The 24,453-nt window shown below is 35.8% G+C and overlaps 4 protein-coding genes, 1 long non-coding RNA gene and 1 pseudogene across 5 annotated transcripts; 4 read left to right on the top strand and 2 right to left on the bottom strand.

Annotated features, from left to right (window-relative positions):
- Nucleotides 1-171: 171 nt before the first annotated feature.
- Nucleotides 172-1,553, bottom strand: LOC120265578 (noroxomaritidine/norcraugsodine reductase-like). Its single transcript, XM_039273515.1, has 5 exons — nucleotides 1,374-1,553; nucleotides 1,015-1,222; nucleotides 719-935; nucleotides 509-618; nucleotides 172-433 (listed from the first exon to the last, which is right to left on the bottom strand). The coding sequence occupies exons 1-5, from the start codon at nucleotides 1,445-1,447 to the stop codon at nucleotides 257-259; spliced, it is 786 nt and encodes a 261-aa protein (XP_039129449.1). The 5' UTR covers nucleotides 1,448-1,553; the 3' UTR covers nucleotides 172-256.
- A 3,062-nt stretch (nucleotides 1,554-4,615) lies between these two features.
- LOC120265356 (zinc finger protein 10-like) lies at nucleotides 4,616-5,038 on the top strand. Its single transcript, XM_039273229.1, has one exon. It carries the CDS (start codon nucleotides 4,616-4,618, stop codon nucleotides 5,036-5,038), a length of 423 nt encoding a protein of 140 aa, XP_039129163.1.
- Nucleotides 5,039-7,707: 2,669 nt separating this feature from the next.
- On the top strand, nucleotides 7,708-8,982 carry LOC120264460 (annotated as a pseudogene).
- Nucleotides 8,983-12,935: 3,953 nt separating this feature from the next.
- LOC120265834 lies at nucleotides 12,936-14,285 on the bottom strand. Its single transcript, XR_005537767.1, has 4 exons — nucleotides 14,142-14,285; nucleotides 13,646-13,749; nucleotides 13,475-13,558; nucleotides 12,936-13,257 (listed from the first exon to the last, which is right to left on the bottom strand). It is a non-coding gene; the product is annotated as an uncharacterized LOC120265834 (long non-coding RNA).
- A 3,391-nt stretch (nucleotides 14,286-17,676) lies between these two features.
- On the top strand, nucleotides 17,677-19,218 carry LOC120265705. The gene is given in 2 exon segments (XM_039273652.1): nucleotides 17,677-19,009; nucleotides 19,011-19,218. Coding segments are annotated over 2 exon segments (1,440 nt in total). The 5' UTR covers nucleotides 17,677-17,680; the 3' UTR covers nucleotides 19,122-19,218.
- A 1,822-nt stretch (nucleotides 19,219-21,040) lies between these two features.
- LOC120265975 (ribulose bisphosphate carboxylase/oxygenase activase, chloroplastic-like) lies at nucleotides 21,041-24,231 on the top strand. Its single transcript, XM_039273918.1, is given in 9 exon segments — nucleotides 21,041-21,175; nucleotides 21,587-21,906; nucleotides 22,021-22,126; nucleotides 22,249-22,278; nucleotides 22,280-22,335; nucleotides 23,125-23,221; nucleotides 23,223-23,598; nucleotides 23,693-23,974; nucleotides 24,113-24,231. Coding segments are annotated over 9 exon segments (1,422 nt in total). The 5' UTR covers nucleotides 21,041-21,130; the 3' UTR covers nucleotides 24,223-24,231.
- The last annotated feature ends 222 nt before the right edge of the window (nucleotides 24,232-24,453 follow it).

Raw genomic sequence — 24,453 nt, forward strand, 5'->3', positions numbered from 1 at the left:
AAAAAAAATACATCATCTAGACTCTGTTTAAGTGGACACAATTCAAGTTTATAGGCAAAATATTGTTTTAAAACTGATAATGTATCATTCGAGACAAAAAGAATTCCATGTAGTTGATTTTCAAAGAACAAACCATAATCCATAATTATGTTTACTTCATAGACACTGCAGTAAAACATGCAAAACAATATTAAGTTATTCCCTTTGTTCATGAGGCCAATGACAGAGATCACTGTCAAAAATCCATATTGAAGAACTAATCAGTGGTGGTGTAATTAAGTGCACGTCCCCCATCAATGCAAACCGTTTGGCCTGTGACGTATGAGGATGCTGGCAGACAGAGGAAGGCCACCACTGATGCCACCTCTTCTGGTTCTCCCAGTCTGTTCAGAGGAACTCTAGATGTTTCTTTCGTTATAGCTTCATCAACACCCTGTTTAAACCATAACAAAATCATTATTAATTTCTTTATATATACAGCTTTGAAAGAAGACAAAAATTAACTCACAAGCTTTTTAATGAGAGGAGTTTTAATGACTGAAGGTGCAACACTGTTGACTCTGATGTTGTCTCTGGCCCACTCACAAGCTAAATGTTTGGTGAGTTGATCCATTGCTCCTTGAGAAAAAGAATGAATAACAAGTTACAGAAGAGAGATTATTCATTCTGTACTTATAGATATATAGCATTTATAAAAAGTTAAAAACTGAATCTTTACCTTTGCTAGCTGCGTAAATTGCTATGCCTTGATAAACTACTCTTGTGCCAACGGAAGAGATGAATACTATTCTACCTGATCCTGATGCTTTCATGAGAGGATGAGCCAGTTGGCTTAAATGGAATGCTGATTCAAAATTAGTAGCCATTGTCTGGGAATAATCTTCAGCAGTGCATTCTAAAGTTGGCTTGATCCAGCACATGCCCACATTGTTTATCTAAGAAAAAAGAAAAAGTAAAAAAATAAAAGTATCATAGGCATAAGAAACAGTAATAAGGTGATTTGAGAGTACTCACAAGGATATCAAGCTTCCCTTGGAAAACAGCAGAGACACTGTTTATTATTCTCTCTCGTTCAATCTGAGAAGAAACATCACAGACTGAACCAGTGACATTAAATTTTTTGTCTTCCCACTCTTTCAAGCATGCATTAAGTTCAGACTCATTCCGAGAACACGTGTGCACAGTGGCTCCAAACTTTGCTAGTTCTTCAACTATGGCATGCCTGAAAATGGAGTAAAAAAGCATTGGAACTCAAACAACATGCATTTATTCAAAAACAAACAACAACAACAACATGCACGCATGTTAATTACATTGATGTAGTCATAACTCTGAGCACAAAAACGCATTAAGGAATGAGAAGAGTACCATACCCAATTCCTTTGGTACCTCCAGTGACCAAAGCTTTGGTTCCATGCAGTGACCAGCGAGCTACATGGTTGTCCATCTCCTTGTTTGTCTGGCTTGATCTGCACTCTTGAGCTATATCTTTTGGCCGGCCTTAAGAAGTATACAACTTAATTGTGTATCTAAATATAAACATACAGGCACCGGTACCTATAATTAAGTATGCAAGAGATGGAATCAAAGTGTTCCTTACAGCTAACCTTAGGCGGCAGCCGGCCACAGTAATTAAGTGTGCTAACCGATTCCAAAGGTCAAGTTGTCTTTTGTTTAAGAAATGGGAATATATATGACTTTTATAGTTGAGGACCAGACTACTTGTGATTCGGAGACAATGAATATAATAAAATAAATAAATAAATAAAATTAATCTAAAAATTTATACATATAAAAATATATTCATTGTCGCCTACTCGACATATATATATATATATATTCATTATTAATTGTCAACATTATAGCTGATGTGATGAGCTATTTGTATATTGATGTCAAACAAAATTAGTTAAAATATTATTGAAATTACTAAAAAAAGCTAATAATCTAACGGTATTTAATTTTATTATAAAAAATGTAGATGCGATAATAAAAAATTTTGAGATCAAAACTCATTTAAAATAACAATGATATATAATAAATCATTGGTTGTGATCCCGACTGAAGATGTTATATGAGTTGAATGAGTAATTTTTAATTTGTATGCACAGTCCTGATTTATATATTGCTTGTTTTCATTAAAAACAAAAAAAAGTCAATAAAATCGATTTCAATTTTTTTATTTGATAATTAAATAATGAAATTAAACTTCAAACTCTCTTCCTCTGTTTTTTTTTATGAACAGGTAGACACGCCGTACTAATTAGTTGGAATTAGTCCAGAGGTTGCAGCAAGTACCAGCTAAGTTAAGACAATGAAAGCTGTTTCCCTCCCCTGCTGCCAAATGGCGCAAACTCATGACCTCAAATATAATTACTGTCAATTAATATATATATATATATATATTCTTCATGTTATCAATCCAGTTCCTTCGCAGCGCCGGGACATTACAAAGTAAACGTCTCTACAGAACAGTGTCAGAAAATGGCCGCGACGACTGCACAAGAAAAGAAGAATATTGAAAGTAAATTTTGGGAGGGCCTTGATGTCTGGTATTGAAAACTTGATGGCCTAATTAAACCAGCCTCATTTACTTGTCCCATTCCCATCAGACAATTGAGTAAAGACAAGTCTTTAACACCCTGCCTACCAAAATATTTTTTTGTTTACTGCAAGTGCTTTATTGAAGTTATTCTTCTCAATCAATAGACACGCATGATCCATGATCTAATCAGCCAAAGAGATAGATGGGTTTAGAGCAGTTGTACGTATCTATTAAAGTTGATTTTGAAAGCATGTTATCAAGTAGTCAGAAACTCAGAAACAAGAGATTAGTGCTGCCAATTAATCCTCATCAATGTCGTTATCATATGTGGATTAATTTTGTAATGTTACTAGCCATTTAGTGATATTTATCTCCATAACAAAGATTGGAAAATCAGTAAATTAGTACTGTCATCCATAGGCCAATCATGATCAGATGTAGAGGCAATATTAAGAGTAATTAATATAATTAATATATACTTAATTTATTATAATAAAATATAATATATTAATTATTTATTAAAACAATCAATATAATATAATATATTACTATGATGATTGATGTTGAGATTCATTTTTTTAAATTTTATCTAAATTTTTTGCCAAACATCTTAATATTTTAAAAAAAAATTCTTAATAAATTAAATTATTTTAAATAAAAAAAAAAAATAGTAAAATAATGAACCAAAATAGTAAATGATATATATATATAATATTAAAATATATTATAAATATTAATTTTTTATAATGGTTAAAATTTAAAATTAAAACATTGAATTTAAAAATATATGTAATGGAGTGGATTACAAAAGGAAGCATTCAAAGAGTTGATATTAAGTTTAAATTTAAGATTTTTAATTTTTTACAAACTAAAATTAAAAAGAAATTAATTAAGACTACTGTATTGACTCTACCAAAAGCTAGATCTCATAGTAGCTAGAGAAGTATTTTCTCTTGCGATGTAATATTGTTCTGTTACTGTAGAATTTATAAAATTATACAGAAAAATATTTGCAGCAGGTGTTAATCAAAATGTAGGAAGTTCTATTGAAAGTATTTATGCTAGTACTTAATAGCCAATTATTTTGTTGTCATGCATCATTTCATGGCTAACAATAAGTATACCTAAGGAGAAGAGATACTCTTCTCACCCTAGTTTTAAAACTATGACCACCAAATTACACTTTATGTGAAGGTGTTAAGCTCAATGAGTGAAAACTCAATGAGTACTCCCATGAAAACAGTAATCAAATGAAGGAATTATTCAATGAAACCACTTATAGTTCAATTTCCCCCAAACCAGCAGTAAAAACCTAACCTGAACCTTCACTAAGAACGCCGGATTCAATCTGCGAGGTAGCTTCTTGCATCTCCGAATCACAAAGGGAAGGAAATCAAACAGAGAGGAAGAGAACGGCAAACAGGAAGTCAGAAAGGCGCGATGTGGACAGTGCTTTCGAAAAATTAGTTGTCGTATGGAATTTCAAGTTATTTTGAAAACCTTTTAAGTGTTTAACAACTAAAATTTATTTATTAATTTAATTATTTATAATTTTCAATTATGAATTTATAATAATTTATAATTATGATTTAATTCATTTTTAATGAACCGTTTTTCATTTATAATTATAATCACTTAGAAATTTATAAACTATTAAATAATTTTTTTAAAGTTACCTTTCATGTTTAATATATTTTACAACTTTTAATAAATTATATTTACCTTTTTATTTTTTAAAACATATTGGTCACTTTCACATGGGGTATTAAGATATCATGTATAACTAAGCTTCTCCATTTTGGTATATAATATTATGAGGGGTAAAAAGAGTAATTACCTCATCAAGGCATGCTCAATCCCCCCAAAAATGAGGGGGATGAGCATGAAGGGTTTGAGGGGCATGCACTCCCCCCTCATTCCTTTCCCATGCCCTTTGGTGCATGCCCAAACATGGGCATGCACATGCCACAAGGGTTGATCCCCAATCCTTGGGGATCAATCCTTGCATCCAAACATACCCTTAGAGTCATAGAACTCTAGCTCATTCTGGAAAAGCTTTGAACTTCTTCTATGGAAGAGGATCATTCAAGCAAACAGGCATCAAAGCAAACTGTGTTTGATGACCAGAACATCTGTTTGCCGAACAGTAGTACTCGGTCCTATGACTGTATATTTTGCAAGAGAGGCTTCTCCAATGCTCAGGCACTTGGAGGGCACATGAACATACATAGAAAGGATAGATCCAAGCTCAAACAAAAATCAAACACAACAAGATCACCTTCTCTTGATATCACCAACGAGGTTATTCCATCATATTTTCCAACCATGAAGAGGACTGTTGTTGATAGAGAACTACTGTTCAAGTGGCCATGGATCATAGTCAAAGCAGAGAATATCAAGAAGCTTTGTTCATCAATACACCATGGAGAAGAGCTCATCAACTTAAGACAGCTGAGAGGTTGGGAAGTGATCAACAGGCTGTTGTGGAACTAGACCTTGAGCTTCGTTTAGGACCCTTGCCAAGTAGTGCATCCATTGGTCTCAAGGTATTCTTGTGAAAGAGTTGGTAACTAACGTTGCTTTCTTCTATATATCTATCACATTTGCTTTCCATGAAGGATTTGTTTATGGTACATAGTATTAGCTAGAAATTTGTGTGCATGTTTTGGAATAACTTTTGGATTTTACTGCTGGTTTAATTTCAATAATACTCTGAGATGTATAGCAAATGGTGACCACATCATGCTTTTGTTGCAATGATCTAGTTGTGCAATATGGCATCTTTTTAGTGAATTAAGATCTTCTATGACTTCTTTACAAACTGATTAATTTACTACAAATAAAGTTTTTAATTGATTTGCTGTTCAAAGGGGAACTATTTGAGAAGAACTGTAAAATTAAATTTGCTTTCATATGTTGCAGTATTGCATCTTCTAATGGTTATATATATAATGAATATATATTATTTACTTCATACCAGCCTCTGATATATATATATTTTTTTAATAAAATGAATAAATTACAGATTTATTAAAAAATCAGACTTTTAAATTTTAATATCATTCAATTCCTACTTGTAGAACAATATAATATATAGGTCAGTCTTGAAAATATGGATGTCATATCTTGTATTATTTCATAGAGTGAAAGATTAAAAATAATATTTTATGTTGACAAGTGCGTACATCAAAACATGCGATGAAATGAAAACCATGGTATGTAATTATATATATAGGTATATATATATTTAAAAAATAGATAAATTATAACTTAATTAATAAACCACATAATTCTTGCAATATATTTTTTTAAGAAATTAATGTGGATAAAATAATATCATATTCCTCAAACCAGACTCGTTTTACTGTTCAAATTCTTTTAAAATTTTTCAGAGGCAAAGACATACAATCAACCCTACATTAACTTGGCAATGTGTCTATAGCATGGGCGATATATGATCTGTTTGAGAATTTGTACCTAAACTTTAAGCTGTACAATATTATTCTTCTTTTCATGTACTTGTGGGAACAAGTTCCAATGATGAGGCACTAAGTTATAAAGCTCATAATTTAAATTATCACAATGTCGTCCTTGTTTATGGAACAATGACTAAATACCTTTTGTAGGAATGCACATTAATTGTGAAAGGCTTTTCAGGTATACTCAGGTTATTCCTCTTCCTAGTAGTTAGTACATATATTAAGTGGTATTGAAATGAGTCTCGCTCGCTGAAAAAAATGGAATCCATATTCAAATTCATAAAGACCAGCTTGCTTCAGGAGTTATGCATGGAGTTTAAAATAATAGTTTTTAGTTGTTATATACATATCAAACAAAGTGTATATCCGAGAAGAATATATCCTATATTTTGGCAGATCAAGAGATGAGTTGACGTTCCTTGTTTCCAGGCCACAATTGAAGAGCAGAGAAACAAGGAATATGTCCCTAATTATATCAACTTTATATCAGTTCAACATTAATGATGTTGATGTGGTTTGATAGGGAACATCCCAAGATTCACGGCTAACCATGTGTTGAAAAGCAAGCCAATTTTGTTCTATTGTTTGTTGTTCACCATTAATATACAAATACTATATAAGTTCCATTTAGTATCGTTGTGTTTGGGCATGGGTTTTCTTTCTTTCTTTCTTTCTTTCTCTCTTTTGAAAGAAAGTAAATATACTGTATTAAATTTATTATGGAGAAAGTACAGAACATGGAAGGAACATATAAAGTAGAACCAACCCCATAATGAAAGAAAGTGTAACAAGTTCAGAAAGTGTATTATCACATTTTAGTATTTATTATGAAAATATACAATTATATTGCAGTAAGACAATGGGCTGGACAGCCTTTTCTTTCTTGACTCAAAATACAAGGGGGGGAACATGAGGGGGCAGAACGAAAAAGAAACAGACTCTGTTAAATGAATGAACAAAAGCACTGTTAAATAACTAGTAATTATCAAGTCCACTGTAATGAATAATTAAAGACAGAACCCACCCAACTAATCCTAGTCAGCACAAGGTATCCAGCAAAAACCATGCGAGTTTGAGAACAAGCAGACAAGCTTTAGACAAACGGACGGCTGCCACACCCTTCAATAAAACTATTCATTACTTAATTCCTGTACGCCCTGACAAACCATGTGAAGCGACGTGCGATCTACATGTACTTCCCCCCTTCTCTTCACAGTTCACCAACACGCTCGCTCTATCTCTCTCTTTCTTTCTTTTTTTTTATTTTATTTTTTAAATTATTTATATATTTATATATATATATTTAAACTGTGAGAGACTACCAGTAACAACTGTAGAACAATGAGTAGGAATAGCAATAGACAGAGATGCTGAAGAATTAAAGATAGAGAAGGAGATAAGAAAAGAAAAGCATTGAGATGAGAGCGAGTAGTAGTCCTGGGGATGCTATTTTCTAAGGGAGCTTAATTACCATTCGAGAAGCCTTGTCGGGACTCGCATCACGGTGAAGAGTTGTTGTTGCTATTGTTGTTGTTGTTGTTGTTGTGTTCCCACTTCCCACTCGCTCTCCATCCAATTAAGGCCGGGCCAGTACCCCACTTGCTCGTGCGCACGTTACCCCACAATAATGCGAACCACCCTTGTCTTTCTTTGACCAACTCCAAGTTTCCAACTCCTCTTATTATTACCCGATAATCCCAAAGACCCAAATGAAAACAACTACTACTAGCTGTTAATAAGACCACCTTCTTAGTTCTTTCTTCTCTTCTTCATCATCATCTTCCTTCCATCTGAAAACCCAGTTATATTGAAATTTAGGGTTTTTCAATACAATACGTAGTACTAGAAGAAGTTGAAGAAGAAGAAGAAGATGGCGAACAGATGGTGGGGTGGCAGTAGTGGCATGGTCGACCCAGTTGTATCCTCGTCTTTACCACCACCTTCCCTCGATCTTCTCAACCAGCACCAACTCCAACACTTGGCCCATCTCGGCCATTTGAGACGTGACCATGACCCTAACCAAACCACCACCCAAAGCAGCGGCAGCCACAACAACAACCATCCTAACGATGAGGATGACAGCGGTGGTAACGTTGATGACCAAACAGCCGCCGGAGGATCCGGTTCTCTTGATCTCGCCGAGACTGGAGGTTCAAACTCCAACAATCCCGGTCGTCGACCCCGTGGCCGCCCTGCTGGATCCAAGAACAAACCAAAACCTCCCATCATCATCACTAGGGATAGTCCTAATGCTCTTCGTTCCCATGTCCTTGAGATCGCTAGCGGGACTGATATCATGGATGCCATGCTGACCTTTCGCTCGCAAGAGACAGCGTGGGATTTGTATCCTTAGTGGTAGTGGTGTTGTTACTAATGTTAGTCTTCGGCAACCTGGTGCTCCTGGAGCTGTGGTCACACTGCAGGGTAGGTTTGAGATTCTTTCACTGGCTGGTGCTTTCCTTCCGGCTCCATCACCGCCCGGTGCTACTGGGATGACTGTGTATCTAGCAGGAGGACAAGGGCAGGTGGTGGGTGGGAGTGTTATGGGTGAACTTGTTGCATCTGGCCCAGTGTTGGTGATTGTGGCCACTTTCTCTAATGCTACTTATGAGAGATTGCCTTTAGAGGATGATGCTCAAGGTGGTGAGCAACAAGTGTCAGCTGATGGCATGGGGGGTTCTGGTGATGGTGGTGGTGGTGGGGGTGGTGGTAGTGGTGAGATGGGAGCTGATCCTTCTTCGATGCCAATGTATAACCTACTGCCCAATCTGATGCCAAATGGTCAGCTTCCACCTGAGATGTTTGGTGCTTGGGCTCCTCGTCCTCAATCCTATCAATAAGTTTCTCTTTGATCCTGTATCTTTATTGTTAATTTGCATGATTTTCTCTCATGTTGAAAAACTTAATTATTTTTTGTTCTGGTTGTTCATATCATTGCATGCTGTGCCTTTTATTTCATACGCTTAATTGGTTTTGCACCATGCACCGTCTGAACATATATGTTTCTCTGTTTATGAATATTGATCAATCTGTTGAATTGCTAGAGCTTTGAGTGAAGCCATAATTAGAGCTCTTGGGAATTAACTATAGACCTAGTCTTTTTAAATATTTAATCGGTGAAGGTGAAATCAAGATTGGTGAGCATGAGTTTCCTGTGTTTCATGGCTGGAAGATAACAGGAAAGTAGTTGGTGGGTGGGAAATGGTATACACACGCTTTGTTTCGTTGTCAATTGCACAAGTTGAGTTTTCCGTTTCAAGACGGGAAATGGGAATATAATTAGATGATATAGACTGCATGCATGACTTGGCAATTCTTAGAAATGAAGATTTCTTGCTTTCTCCATCGTTGTAGGACAAATCTTTTTATGGGAAAACATATGATTGGTTGTGAATTGAAGGAGAAGAAAACATATATATATATATATATATGGCATGATATTATTGACCACCTTGTTGTGTTGGATCTTTATCTAAATTAGATGTTTCTCTAATATTATCTATATAGGATAGTCTTCGCTTGAGCTCGGATGAAAATTAACCAAATTTGGAAAATACCAGGTGACCAATGACACGTTTCCGTGGTTCTAATTAATTGCCTGTTTTTTCAGTTCTCTTTTTTTTTTAAGCCCCAGTTCCTATGGACATTATCATTATCTCTCTTGTTAATTAATTTGTTTTGTTCATGTATGGCCCGTTTGTAAAATTTTGTGTTTGTAAAATTTTGTGTCATCGAGGTATACTTTGTAACTGAAGATATTTCTTCCAAAGAACAGGAGTTAAGTTTCCCTTGTTATAAAGACTAAATCTGAATATCTTTCTGTGGAATTTCATAAGATGGAGTCTAATGTCCATATCTGTTGCATATTATTGATTATAGAACCTGTTCAAAGCAAGGGTATAAAGACTTAAGAGTATAGTTTTAATTGACTAAATACCTCTAAAATGTTTTAAAAACACTATGTGGTTAATTAGGCCCTTGTTTGACCCTCCACTTATCTTTTTGGTGCACTAAGTCCGAGGCCTCAGATCTCCGAAGTTCTCTCCCGTTTATCTATTCCTTTACACTGCTATTTTTGTTTTGTGTGTGTGTAAAGCATATAACTTAATCAAAATTCGGAGTTTATTCATGTAGATTTTTCCTCTTGTATTTTGCATGAAAAATCATATATATATAGTCACTCGATTATTTCATTTATGAATGTTAATACAGAACTATATATATATATATATAGGTGAATCCCAACCATGCTGACTATTTTGCACCACAACGTGAGCTTTGAAAGTCAAATGTTTTTGGTTTTAAATATTGTAGCACCCGTCAGTCGAAAAAGGGAGTTAATCTACAGTGACTGCTAAATTTTCAATGTGTATGAATGTTAAGGACCATCACATGATCATGGAATATGAAAATGTCTTAAATTGACTTAGAATTGGTGTTCCATAACGCTACACAGTTGCTTACAATTATGTACACATACAATGACCTCATCTGCTTCTCGTCTTCTGGAAACAGCAGTGTTCCCTCAATCATTGTTGTAAATAGTTCCTTGCATCACCAAACAACTTGTTGGCTTTTGCTTTCCTCTCTGATTCATTTGGTTTTGCAGTGGTTAATTAGTTTCACCACAGCCTTTTTATGTGCCAATTTCCGAGCTTTTGGCTTGACCTCTCGCGGTTATTGTCTGAGTTTTTTAGTTCTTTATCAGAATTTCAAGGAACTGATATATGCTGCAAACTTTGAGCTCAAGATTTCCAAGGAGCGAATTCTCCAGTGAAATCTTTTGCTTTGATAAAGATGCCATGCAGAGAAGAAAGCTGCAGCTTCTGCTTTTTCTTGTACTTGTTTTGCAATCCTTGCAGCCTTCAGAGATTCTTTTTCTAATGTCGATCTTCTTTGCCTCTTCTCCAGTTGTATCTGATGTTTTTATAATAAGTGTGCTTCTTCCTCAGCCTTCCCCTTGGCTACAGCTTCACCATATGCATGCTTTTCTCCGTACGTTCATCTTGACCAGGAATGGCACTGCAAATAGTTGAAGTTAATTTGATCATTAATAACGCTAATAAAGTTCAGTCCGTGGCTTCGCAGGAGCCGATGGACTAGTTCAAACAACAAGTGATCATTTTGCATGATGAAACAAGTACTATTATACTCTTATGACTGACAGGTGCAGCATATATATATATATACACATTCCGTGATCTTGGCAATATATACATATATGGTATAATACCTTCATCCTTCTATTTTTCTTTCTTTTTTCTATTAATTCCTTTATTCAAAAATGTTTTTAAATAGTTTCTCTGTTTTTTAAAAATGATTCTACTTAATCTCTTCTAGTCTAAAATAGGTCAATTATTGATTATATTTTTTAAGAAATAGAGGGACTAGATAGGCAAAGATGAAGGATAAAAAACCAAATTAGGTTATTTTTAAAAATAGAGGAATTAGTGGGTTGTATTTCTGAGTAGATGGATGATAAATAAATAAACTAATTCGAGTAATATACCTATATATATATATATATATATATACACACCCACATCATCAAATATAAAGAACTAGAAACTTTTAAAATGTCGGTAGATAAAAAGTACCATAAACGAACTCAGTAGTGTCAGTGGTGCTGCTACTAGCTAGTACTACCCAAGACTAGCCTTGATGAGGGCCGGTGTAGCTCACATTCGTTTCCAAGAACTCACTCAACGTCAGCTGTCGTGAACCCGAGAAGAGGTTGGAAAGGGACGTGATTCCTGTCCAACACATTGCCCATTGAGGCACTATGAACCTGCCAACACCCAGTCATAAACCACTGGCAGCTGAGTCATTGATAATGACCACCACCTTAGCTGCTGGACCAGCATCGACTGTGAATTCGACCATGATTGATCTATCTGCCATTAATATAATCATTTGCATCCAAATATCTATTACAACATGAACGAATTATGATTGAAGAAGGAATGAATAAAAAAATCCAGGGAAAGTGGTAACCTTGTAATTAAGTTGAAACGAGACGGGCAAGTTTCTTGGGCGGACGGCTGCTCAAAAAACAGTGATGGTGATGGAGAAGAGATGACAGGTACAATGGATTTTGGGTTTTGTTTTGTCTCGTTGAAGTAGTCTTGGTGCTGAGTAATGGCCCAGAAAACAAGTGTTTTTGTTTTTGTCAAGCGCCCAGAAAACAAGTTGAAAAGAAACAGATATGCTCTTGCTACTCATAAATCGGTTGTAGTTGCCTCATATATTGATGTAGCGGAATTGTAAGTAACAATCCCCAATCAAACACACAACATTCACAAATCTAAAGCACCAAAGAAATCAAATTAAAAATAAATAAACAAATAAAGCACAAAAAACCTGTCCGGGCTAATTTAGTTCTGCACCTGAGACAAAAAATGTTTAGATTATACATCTAAAAATGTTCCTATAGATCAGATACCCAATAACATTGATGCTGCCTTACAATTACCACCAGGATAATTAATGGGGAAATAACTTGATTAAAAGCACAAAAAATTAATACATCCCCAAAATAGTATAGAGAACCATTACCAGAGAAATTAGCAGCTACGTCTGCACACACTTGTATTAACAATATAGAAACAGTAAACCCTCTTTTATCTATTTCAGCTGCAGATACAGATTATGTGAACAAAATGTCTTATGTACTTTTGAGTAGATCCACACCGCTGATGACTAGATGACACATAAATAAATAACTAAAAAATGAAAATGAACGGTATACTGGCGGTAATTGTAAGAACAAACTAGTGACTAATAGCCTTCTTCATTCTGAGAGATTCAAGGGCCTTATTTCTCAGCTCAATCTCAAGCCTTTTCTGCTCAGATTCAGTTCTCTGCACATCACTTGAATTTGAATCCCTATTGGTGTGGCCATCATGATTTTCCTTCCATAGCCTTTTTTTCTTGATTCTTCTTTCTCTTAGCCTTCTTTCTCTCATCCTTTCCAGAATCATTACATCACCCCCATTCTCTTTTACGACCATAAGATTTTTTATGCCGGTGTTTTACCAATTTCCCTGTACCCGGCATTAAAATCTTCTGATCGAAAATCAATGGTATCCAATTGATCATTTGTGTTTACCATTTTATCTGAGTTAACATAATCAGGTGAATGCCTTTCTCTGAAAGTCCTTCCAGGGGCATACTCTCTTTGTCCTGATGACAGGGAAAACATGTCCAACTTTTCTCTCAGGATGACGAGTATCGCTGCCAAACACAATAAAAGAAACTGTATAATGTGTATACATGATCATACATGACTGAGCCATACTAATACCAGTGGTTCCTACAGAGAACATGCATGCAATAGTATATTTCCACAATCCAGACAATGCATCTAAGAACAAGAACCATCCAATTGGTGCAAAACCGACTGAAGAAAATGAAACAAAATTTATAAGCAACCAGAGGTCAATTATTTCACCTCTGTCCAAGATCCTTCATTCTGGCAGCCGGGCCATGTTTGGATGCCTTCTTTCTGGAAAAAGTTTCTTCGGGGATATCCTTCCTGAAAATTTTAATAAAAACCAAAGAACATGAAATCATCAAATAAGATTGAATACACAGTGACAAATACAATAATGAAAAATTTTACCTGTAATCACTGATTTGATTCTCATCTTTACTGGTTTCTGTACTTCTCTGGTTACTCCTCTTTCTCTTCCTTGCTTAACAGAACTCTCAGACAAACTAAGGGACCTCCAAATAACAAGACACTGATTAAAGCCTTCATAACAAAAATCAATTATAACATAACCAAAAAGAAAAGGATTGTTAACTGGTTAGAACTTTTAAAGTCCAAGAAGAAAGATACAGAACAGTGGTCAAAATGCAGCAAACAAGCGACAATTCTTCATAATTTTTTTTTCATCTTAAAAAAATCATTTGAAGCACCCTAAATTGTCTATAACATTAATTATTCAATTTTCAAAGTTAGGACATGTGATTCTTGCACAAGCTTATAAAAATATAGTTGCTTGAAAATACATGATCACCAATTCAGTCATATGGGCATAAGAAAACAAAATTTTCAGAGGAATGAACTTAAAAGATGTCTTTGAGTGAAAAAAAAAAGAAAAAAAAGAACTAACTTCTTCCTTGTCAGACAACGCCTCCCATCCTTTTCATTGTCTTCTTTGGGATGTCTGCTGGAAATCCTTGTTGATGCAGGTTCTATGACCATCTAGCAGGCTTTGCTATGTCAGGCTTCACGTCCTACAGTAGTTTGAGGCAAAGAAGGTGTGAACCCAAATAATCAGGGAAGCTAGCTGAACGTTGTAAAAAAGAACAACCGTAAGCCAACACGAAACAATTCAACATATCAATGAAAATAATTAGTTATCTTAAAAAGGGAGAAGCATCAGCATAAGCAAGTTCAGAATTGAACTAAGATGGTGGCATTGCTCGCGCAATGAAGTTTACCATCTTATCCTTCTATTCCCATTCTCTCTCCATCCGCTCCCTGTCTTTCCTATTCTAAATTTCTTGAGTGATCTATCAGCCTCCACCTATAATGAGAAGAACAAAAATGAAGAAAACAACCAAGTACATCCAATGAACACGCATATTAAATAAAGAATGCATTTTGAAAAGAACACATCCAAGAACTGCTGAGGAACACCACTGGCGCTCTGCTGCGTGCTGAGTTGAGAAGACTCCAAAGCTCTTTCATGAACTTAACTGTATTTTTTCTCCATGAATTCAATGAGCTGTATCTGAATCTTCTTCCCATTTACTACCTACAAAATACAAATCCACAAGAAAGTAAATGCATAATCTAAAGTCCAATCAAGAAGACCATTTATGGAGTTAATAAGCACTTCATCTTCAAATCCAAGCAACTCAGTTATCTTCGTGGCAATCCACGGCCTCATCACGTCCATTTTAACCTTCGTCGTATCCACCTATACATCGAGTTACCCATCATTACAACTTGTATTGGAGGGAAAAGAACAATAACAAAGCCTTATTCAAACAATAAATGTTCAAGAATTTAAATATCCACCAGGTGATCGAGTTCTGCAGCGAATTTCTGGGATTTGAGCAACTTTGCTTGCTTATCGGAGAACCGAGTGTCCTGATCGGCAGAAGTGCCCTGAGATCGGAACCGATCAAAACATTGGTGATAACTTCATTGAATTGCAGCCGAAGAAAATCGCAAAAGGGTTGAGAAGATGATGAAACGATCGCTGCTTACCCGAAAGAATCCGGCTGACATTTCCTAAGGTTCCGATAATCCCCGGAGACTCACCGGCGATTCTAGGAGCTCGGAGGGTTTCTTTCGCGCCGGATATCCTTCCACTGAAGTTGAATGAGTAATTTGGAGGGAGAATTGGGCTTGGCATCAGATGAAATCCAGTGGATCCATATAACTTTGAGTTGGGCTTAGTTATTCGAACATACTTATGGGCCCTCAAAGTTTGAACTGGGCCGCAAGACTGGTTAGGTGCGATTATTGTTGCATATAGAATACATGTGTCTTGGTTTTTTAAAATATAGAAACGTAAGTTCTAATAAAAACCAATAATGTTTGATGACAGTCATTAAATCATGATTTAATAGTTGTTATTTATAAAAAATAGTGTGCAAGGTTACTATTAATTGCCTTATTTCAGTATTATTAAATGGTACTAGGTGAACACTGACCGTTAAATGTAAATCTATAGATGTTCCTAGATAGCACCACCTTATATATACAAGCCCCAATGACCAAATTGTTATTGGATTTAATAATGAGCTTGGATTGCCAATAAAGAAATAATTGTAGATGTAAATGACAATTAATTTTAATTTTAAATTTTTATATATTAAAAAAATATTCATCATGAGAGATCTATATTTTTGTAAGGACTTCCAACATCTCGCCTGTTTTATTAATCAACAAAAATGGATTTCTTGATTTTATGATTTGCTTTGATAATTGATATGGTGGAACTATAAATTCCAGCATATCACCAAATGCATTGTAGCGCAACCATGCAATATATAAATCCGTGTGTTTGACATTGAAATAACAATAGGATGGTTCATATCCCTCTGTGACTTGGTTTAGATAAATACTCTATATATCATATTTCTTTTGATGGAAAAGCAATTTCAAGCTATTGTGTATATCCATTCCATCTTCTCAACATCTCATAAGTCATAACCTTATTTCCTACTTAAAAGTCAGCATCTTATATATATATATATATATATATATACGAAATATAACATTTGACCTGATGAGAAGATGCCGTGAAGAGTACTAGTCAGCCATGTATGAAACAACCAAACAAATCAAATGGTCTCCAAAACGCCACGAGATTCACAGGTCACCCCCACAACCACAAACAAGTTGAGTTAAAATGGATTATTGAGTCAAAACAAGAAGCATCTTAATTAAGGTCAGATGGCATGGCCGGTGGTTGTACATCAATTAACAACGTGGTAAGCCATGCAGTCAGCTTCAGTTTATGGACAAAACTCATTAAAGACGAGTATTGCTTTTACTTTGTCAAGCACTATAAGTTAAAGACTAGTAAACCAAAGATAAAAGGTCATAATCCAGCAGCTTACAAAGTCTGAACCTAAAATATAACAATTAATTCAAACCACCACTTCAAATTCGACTTTTCCAAATTATAAATTCGCAGTCAAATGTACGAACATCTTTTAGGCCTTTGCAATATTTTGGGTGTTTTTCTGTACCTATATACCCCTACAACAACTTGAATTACATATAGACTTGACTTTCATCCAATTTCCCTTCATATTAATTTATTATCACTTACTTTTATAATAGTTTATTAAACATAGATTGTTGCACTTATCATTGAATTAATTATTTTACTAAAACATCTTTCCCATCGTTCAAAGGCCTCCAATATTTTATCCCATCAAATATATCATTATACAAACGAAATATATTCATAATTTATGATTTATTTTATAAATAATCATAAATTTAATTTATAAAAAATAGTAATATTAAAACTAAAGACATAATATATATATATATATAATCAAATATGTATACTAGTGAATATCTAGGAATATATGCACAATTATTCCTTAAATAATGCATTCTACAATTTGAAAACCCGAAATTTATTATGACTAATGTATGGTGAGGAGTCTTTCCTTCACACATAATGTTCATACTCCTCAATTTGTGAATAAGAATAATCACGACTTTAAATTTTCCAAGTAGTTAAATACAGTTTACTTTTATAAATAAATAAATACAAAATTATTAAATTCTCATTCATTATTAAACACTAAAAAAAGGTAGATTACAATTCATTAATTTATTTTTTTATTGAAACTTTAAGAAGATAAATTTATAATTGTAAATTTTCTCAGGGGTCTACATGTAAGAAAAACCTAAAATCTTATCTGACGGTGGTGATTTGCCGACCTTCCCTTACTTTGACCAGCTTTTGCATCTTTGTTTATTTCCATCTTGCTTCTCCCGTTGTTCTACGTTCCTAACAAAAATGTTAGAACGCGTCCGAGAAGAAGAAGAAGAAGAAGTGGTAGGCAAATGGAAGGCCAATGATTGATTCCAAGCTCCAATTCAATCACCTCAAATAGTCCAATTCCAAGACCAAGATAATTAAGCTCCAGGCTCCAGCTATCTCCATATCTCATGGTGGTTCCAAAGCAAAGAGCACTAGTTGGCAGCACCAGCGCCATGCAGCAGCATGACGTGGTTGGCATCCTCGCCTTTGAAGCAGCTGCAACCATGGCTCGCCTCGTCTCCCTCCACAAAGCTCTATCTGAGCCTGAGATTCTCCGGCTCTTTTCCGACACCATAAGATCACAAGGCGTAGCTTATCTCAACTCCACTGACGAAACCTTTCTTCTCCAGCTCGCTTGCGCAGAGTTCATCACTGACCTTGATCGTGCTGCTGCTGTGATCTCTCGTTTTGATAAGAAACATGGCCGTGGGTTGTCTCGGGTCAAGAGATTTAAGCGAGTTTATTGTGATTTTAAATCTGGGAATACTGTTGACTTGGAACAGACATGGTTCTCAAAGAAGAGAGTTTACAAGAAGGTGAGAAAGATGGAGAAGTTCATTGCTGCAACTTCAAAGCTGTGCACAGAGATGGAAGTTTTGGAGGTTTCAAGGCAGAAGCTCAACAAGCAGTGGAACAAATACAGTGGACCAATTCCAGCTCAAACGCTAATAATAAGTAATACTACCAATGATCTCCTTTCTGATATCAAGTCTCGGCATCAAAAGATACACAAGTTAAAGGAGGAGTCTCTGTGGAACCAAACATTCAACAAAATGGTTAGAATCATGGCTCCATCAGCATTCTTCATTTTCTCACGTATTTGTGCTGTGTTTGGCCCCTTTGTTCCTGGTCTTCCTGAAGTACTGGTGACACAAATTAATGGAAGCAATAATAACCCAAGTATATGCTTTGTTCCAGTCTCTAAACTCAGAATCCAGTCACCTTTATCCTCTTCCGGGTCATCAATACTGGAGAAGCAGGCAATGATCAACTCAAAAGAAGTGCCATTGATGAGAAACTCATGCCCAATTTTTGGATCAAAGGAGCAAACAGAAGCTCATGGGAACCGGAGAAGGCTGTTGGAAGCTGCTTCAAACACTGTCGGAGGATCAAGCATGGCCTTAAGATATGCGGATGTTATTGTTTCAGCAGAGAGGCTAATGTTAATAAAGTCAGATAGCAGCAATGATTCCAAGGGAGAGAGAGTTTTAAGGGACGAGATTTATAAGATGTTGCCATTAAAGTTACGTGAAGCTGTGAGAAAAAAGTTAAGGGAGTGTTGGAGAGATCCAGGGCCATTGGACGGATGCCTTGCTGATGGATGGAAAGCGGCAGTGGAGAGGATAATGAGATGGTTGAGTCCCATGGCACATGATACGTTAAGGTGGCAAGCCGAGAGGAACATGGATCGCCGGCAATGGTTTGATCCGCAGCCCAAGGCATTGTTGCTACAAACCCTTGCATTTCTCAGATATGGAGAAGACGGAGGCGGCCATTGTTGAGGTTCTTGTGGGTTTGAGCTGTGTTTGCTGGTATGAAGAAAGACGTTATGAATCATTGAGATTGTAGCAAAAATGTTGATTTTGATTTTGTATTTTAATTGGTCGATTGTGAGTTTGATCGAGATTAATTTAGTATTGTTATATATCAATATATATATAATGAGGTGCAGTGGAGAACAATACAACATTTCTATATTAATGAGAAAAAAAAATTGTGGTATTTGTTTTGATATATATGTTATTGAGATTGCATGTGCCAGTATGCATGCCTTCTGATACTCGGAAGCTTCATGCATGCATCTGGTGGACTTTGGATAAAAATTTATCTTTCTCATGGAATGTGTGACTCGTTCATGGTTGAGAGGCTGCAAGTCAAATAATCACGCTGTCCCCACTTTCATCATTATATATATATATATATATATAATATAAGCAAGAAATTTATATTTTATTTATTTATTAATGTAATTCTCGCGGTAAAAAAAAAAACCCAAACTAGGAAAAATTATCCACTTGATTAGATGAAGCTTCTTTACCTTCACTGCCCCCATGCAACTACTATAGTGATACTAATATTCTCTCTCCCTCTCTAATGCTACTTTGACTTTTGATATTTCATGACTTACCGGCAAGCATTAGTTATTGATCATTTTTTTAATGCTTGTATCATATGTTATTTTCATTTTTGGTGAATGTTTTGTTCTCTGTATTTATTCTCTATGTTTAAATTCTATTTTTGTTAGTTTTTGGGTCTTTATTTTGTATATAATTGTTTTTTTAACCTTTCCATTTTTTTTAAATATTTTTATTAAAAAATTAAATAAAAATATGGTACAGTGCAAGTTTTATAATTAACTCCAGCAAAAGATATGCTCTGATAATTTTATGTGAATAAATAAAAGGGATTTCATTCTTCGCATAATAATTGGGCAATATTTCACTTTAACACATTATATAACAGTCTAATAATAAACATATTATGTATTTACAAATTATTTTTATAATTTGAACTTCATCCTTTCTTATATAATTTTATTCTTTCATCTTCTATTGCATTTATCTTCTCATCCAGCTATTTATTTTTTTTTATTTTTATTTTTTTTAAAAAACTTAGGAACACTAAATTATATTAAACTTTTATTTTATAAACACTATTCATTTTCAGATGTTATTATTCTTTAATAAATATGATTATCTATTAAAAAAAAGTCATATGGCAATCCAATCCAATTGCACCGAGTCTCAGCCCAATCTAGGCCCAACTTACGTCTTGGGCCGGTGCTTGTGGTGGGCTTCTTAATTTTTTTCATCACCGATCACCGTTCACCGTTCACCGTGCAAACCATGAAATGATTGCCTTCTCTGTTCGTCTCCCTGAGAGAGCGTTTGAACTCTGGCAATGGCGGCGAAAGCTCATCAATTTCCAGACCAAGGAGAAATTTATCAATTTCTAGGATTTGTTGAATTCCATGTGGATGAATTTATATAAAGATTGAATTTTGCGTTGATCTTGCTGTGATTATTTTATGAAACATTTTCAGCTACTGGAGATGAAGAGGCCTTCAATTCGCTGGCATTTCTACTCAATTCCCGTGCGGAGGTCGTCTTTCCTCACTGATTAATTTTTATTTTTATTTTTTTTTAGTGAAATATGATACATTGTTGTTTGCATCGTTGAGTGGTAAATAGTGTAGGTTATTACTTATTTTCAAGATACACTTGGGAAGTAAATTTGTGGTTGTTGAATCTTCTGTAAATTTTTATCAGCATGGAACAACTTGTGGTGTGGAATGGTTGGAATTTGGGTAAATGCTAGAACACTCTACTAGTCTTGGTTCCTGCTAGAATACTCGCTTTTGGACGGACTCCATTTCCTGATGTGTGATCGTTACGAATTCGTTAGTCCCATCCACAAGTTGGCAAAACATCAGAAAAGCTCATGACTTTTTGCATCCTTGCACCACATTTCCCACTTAGCTTACATGTAAAAAAATTTGCTATATAAGAAGGCCTTTCCACCTACATTTTGGCATTCCACCTGGTGCACTTCAAAGCCTACCACCTGTTGGTTCTTAGATGGCCACTCCTATCTCCAACATCGGGGTTGTTAACAGAATACCGGTAATGTGATTTTCCTCTGGTCTTAATTGGCTTTTGTTCATTTCTGCTCACAGTTTGTTTGCCACTTCAGCTCCATGGTCTAACTGTTCTTGCAGTTAAAAGACAAACTTTATTAATCTCATGCCACTTGGCCATTATGTTATGTTATGTTTAGTATAAGTTCAAAGTTTATCAGTGATTAAAAACATTGGCGCCTGTAATTTCTTTTTAGTTGGTCTCTTGGTTGAATGTGACAAGGTTGTCTCCTTCTTCAACTTTCTTTGGTTGGTATTTCTTAGTTTCCCCTAATAATGGATATCTATATCCTGTTCTAGTTTGGTTGATACTTTTATGTGTATCTATGATTTGAGATAAAATTATAGTTGTTGAATTATTTTGACAAGAGATTGAATAAGGTTGTTCTGGTGGCAGTTGAGCTTATATGGCTCCAGTATGGGGGCTTCACTTACAAGCTCATCATTCATTGGAAGAAGGCTGAGGAAGGTGAAGTCTGCTTCATACAATGGGAAACTTTCCACGGGTAATTTCAAGGTCGTGGCTGCTGATCTTGATGAGAGCAAGCAAACCAGCAAGGACAGATGGGGGGGTCTTGCCTATGACACTTCGGATGACCAACAGGACATCACCCGAGGCAAAGGCATGGTGGATTCGCTCTTCCAGGCCCCCATGGGTGCCGGAACTCATGATCCTATTATGAACTCTTATGAGTACATCAGCCAGGGTCTTCGCCAGTAAGCCCAGAATGATAAGACTTTTCACTTCGATGAATTTGAAGGATGCTATAAAGTATAAACCATTGTTTGATCTCCTTACTGATGTGATGATATTGGTGTACATGTATATAGGTACAACTTAGACAACACTGTTGATGGCTATTACATTGCTCCTGCTTTCATGGATAAGCTTGTTGTTCACATCACCAAGAATTTCATGAAGTTGCCTAACATTAAGGTAACGAGAAAGAGTTTTTCCAAATTTCAAATTTTTTCTTTTTGATTTGTGGATGATGTTCGAATTGTTTTACTTACTCCCTCCTTCATATTGAGCCTATTTAAATGTGGTGCTTTTGATAGGTTCCTCTCATTTTGGGTATTTGGGGAGGCAAAAGGGCAGGGAAAGTCTTTCCAATGTGAACTTGTATTTGCCAAGATGGGGATCAAGTGAGCGCATGTTTCTATTCCTTTCTTTTATCAATATAGGCATTACGGACGGTGTTAATTATTGAAACATGGTTTGTTTTCTCTTCTACATGTGGTATGAGTGTGTATATTTATCTTTATTTAGATGTTCTTTCGGTGTTCTAGCTCTACACAGATAGTATGATAGTTTGATTCAACTACTTCAGCAAATTAATCTCTTCTAGAAAGATTCAGCTCATTCAGACACCCTGGAATCTGACCTAGCTCTGTTGCATGCTGGTCCCTTATGAACTATAGGATGATTTCTTCACAGATTTTTAGCTTATTAACACTTCAGTCAAGTGTACATTCTAGAGATATTCCTTGGTTATAACTCAATGTCCTCAGAGAGGGCCAAATGAGGGTGAGTAACAATTTCATAATATGTTTGCCATTGATCAAACCCGTGTTTCAGTAGGAACCAATTGTCATAGATGAATGGGTCATGGTTCATCCATAAACACGGGAACTACTTGTACACTTGTTCATGATAAAAATTTGATGCTAACCTTCAAGAGTTAGATTCATGGCGCCAGTTCATATGCCAGTATTCTTTCTATATTGTAAAGACATTAGGGATCAATTATTATGAACATGGTCCTTTGCCAGAGCCTACATTGCCCAGTACATCATTTCTTAAAAGTTGCGAAATTCAGCTGGTCTTTATGATTGCTAATCCTGCACAAATCCTGTTTGCATTCTTTTTACATTTCTATATCTCCCACTTTTCATTCCTAGCACTTAATATTTATTTCTTAACATGACTCATAGCCCAATTATGATGAGCGCTGGAGAATTAGAGAGTGGCAACGCCGGAGAGCCTGCAAAGCTAATCAGGCAAAGGTACCGTGAGGCAGCAGACATCATTGCCAAAGGGAAAACTGTGTGTCCTCTTCATCAATGATCTAGATGCAGGAGCTGGAAGGCTCGGTGGCACTACCCAATACACTGTTAACAATCAGATGGTTAATGCCACTCTCATGAACATTGCTGACAACCCAACAAATGTGCAGCTCCCAGGGATGTACAACAAGCAGGAGAATGCCCGTGTCCCTATCATAGTCACTGGCAATGACTTCTCCACTCTGTATGCCCCTCTCATCCGTGATGGTCGTATGGAGAAGTTCTATTGGGCTCCCACCAGAGAAGATCGTATTGGTGTCTGCACTGGTATCTTCAGGACTGACAATGTTCCTAAGGAGGATATTATCAAGCTTGTTGACACCTTCCCTGGCCAGTCAATTGGTGAGTTTCTAAGGTTATATTTTAATATTATATGAAACCATGATCTTTAGGATTGTATTGCTGATCATGTGTAACTTTGCTGTCCAATTGTTAGACTTCTTTGGTGCCCTGAGAGCTCGGGTGTATGACGATGAAGTGAGGAAGTGGATTGCAGAGATGGGGGTTGAGAAGGTTGGGAAAAGGCTTGTCAACTCTAGAGAGGGACCACCCACCTTTGAGCAGCCTAAAATGACACTGGAGAAGCTCTTGGAGTATGGTAACATGCTTGTGCAGGAGCAGGAGAATGTGAAGAGGGTGCAACTGGCTGATAAGTACTTGAGTGAGGCTGCACTTGGAGATGCCAATGAAGATTCCATTAAGACCGGATCTTTCTATGGTTAGTACTAACCATTTTTAATTGCATCTGAGAGTAAGATGAAATGGTGATAAAATAATTAAGTATAATCGACAGAAAGGTTTCAATAATATTGGATTGTTTGTCAAACAATTAAGTATAATCCGTTCCTTGGCGCAGGCAAAGCAGCCCAGCAAGTACGAGTTCCAGTCCCAGAAGGTTGCACTGATCCAGCTGCTGCTAATTTTGATCCCACAGCTAGGAGTGATGATGGCAGCTGCAAGTATTAGCCCCCTCCTTAAGATTAATGTCTTCTTGCTGGGGAAATTTCTTGTGAACATGTAACATTGAATTGTGATTAGTATATGTAATTTATGGATGTTGCGAGCTCAACTGTCTTCCAATTTTTAATAGTGTATATGGCTACAAAGAGTCAGAGGCAGTTAGGTTCATTCAAGAATTGTTTGGAGTATCTTATGTGAACATAAAACAGTGGTGCTATGACTACAGTGAGCCATATC

Source organism: Dioscorea cayenensis, chromosome 7 (assembly GCF_009730915.1).
Source record: "Dioscorea cayenensis subsp. rotundata cultivar TDr96_F1 chromosome 7, TDr96_F1_v2_PseudoChromosome.rev07_lg8_w22 25.fasta, whole genome shotgun sequence".
In the NCBI taxonomy this organism is placed as follows: Eukaryota; Viridiplantae; Streptophyta; class Magnoliopsida; order Dioscoreales; family Dioscoreaceae; genus Dioscorea; species Dioscorea cayenensis.

Coding starts and splice junctions, on each gene's coding strand:
- LOC120265578 (XM_039273515.1), bottom strand. CDS start 1,447: ATGGACAACCATGTAGCTCGCTGGTCACTGCATGGAACCAAAGCTTTG. Junction 936..1,014: donor AAGGGAAGCTTGATATCCTT/GTGAGTACTCTC, acceptor CTTTTTTCTTAG/ATAAACAATGTGGGCATGTG. Junction 619..718: donor AATTTACGCAGCTAGCAAAG/GTAAAGATTCAG, acceptor CTTTTTCTCAAG/GAGCAATGGATCAACTCACC.
- LOC120265356 (XM_039273229.1), top strand. CDS start 4,616: ATGGAAGAGGATCATTCAAGCAAACAGGCATCAAAGCAAACTGTGTTT.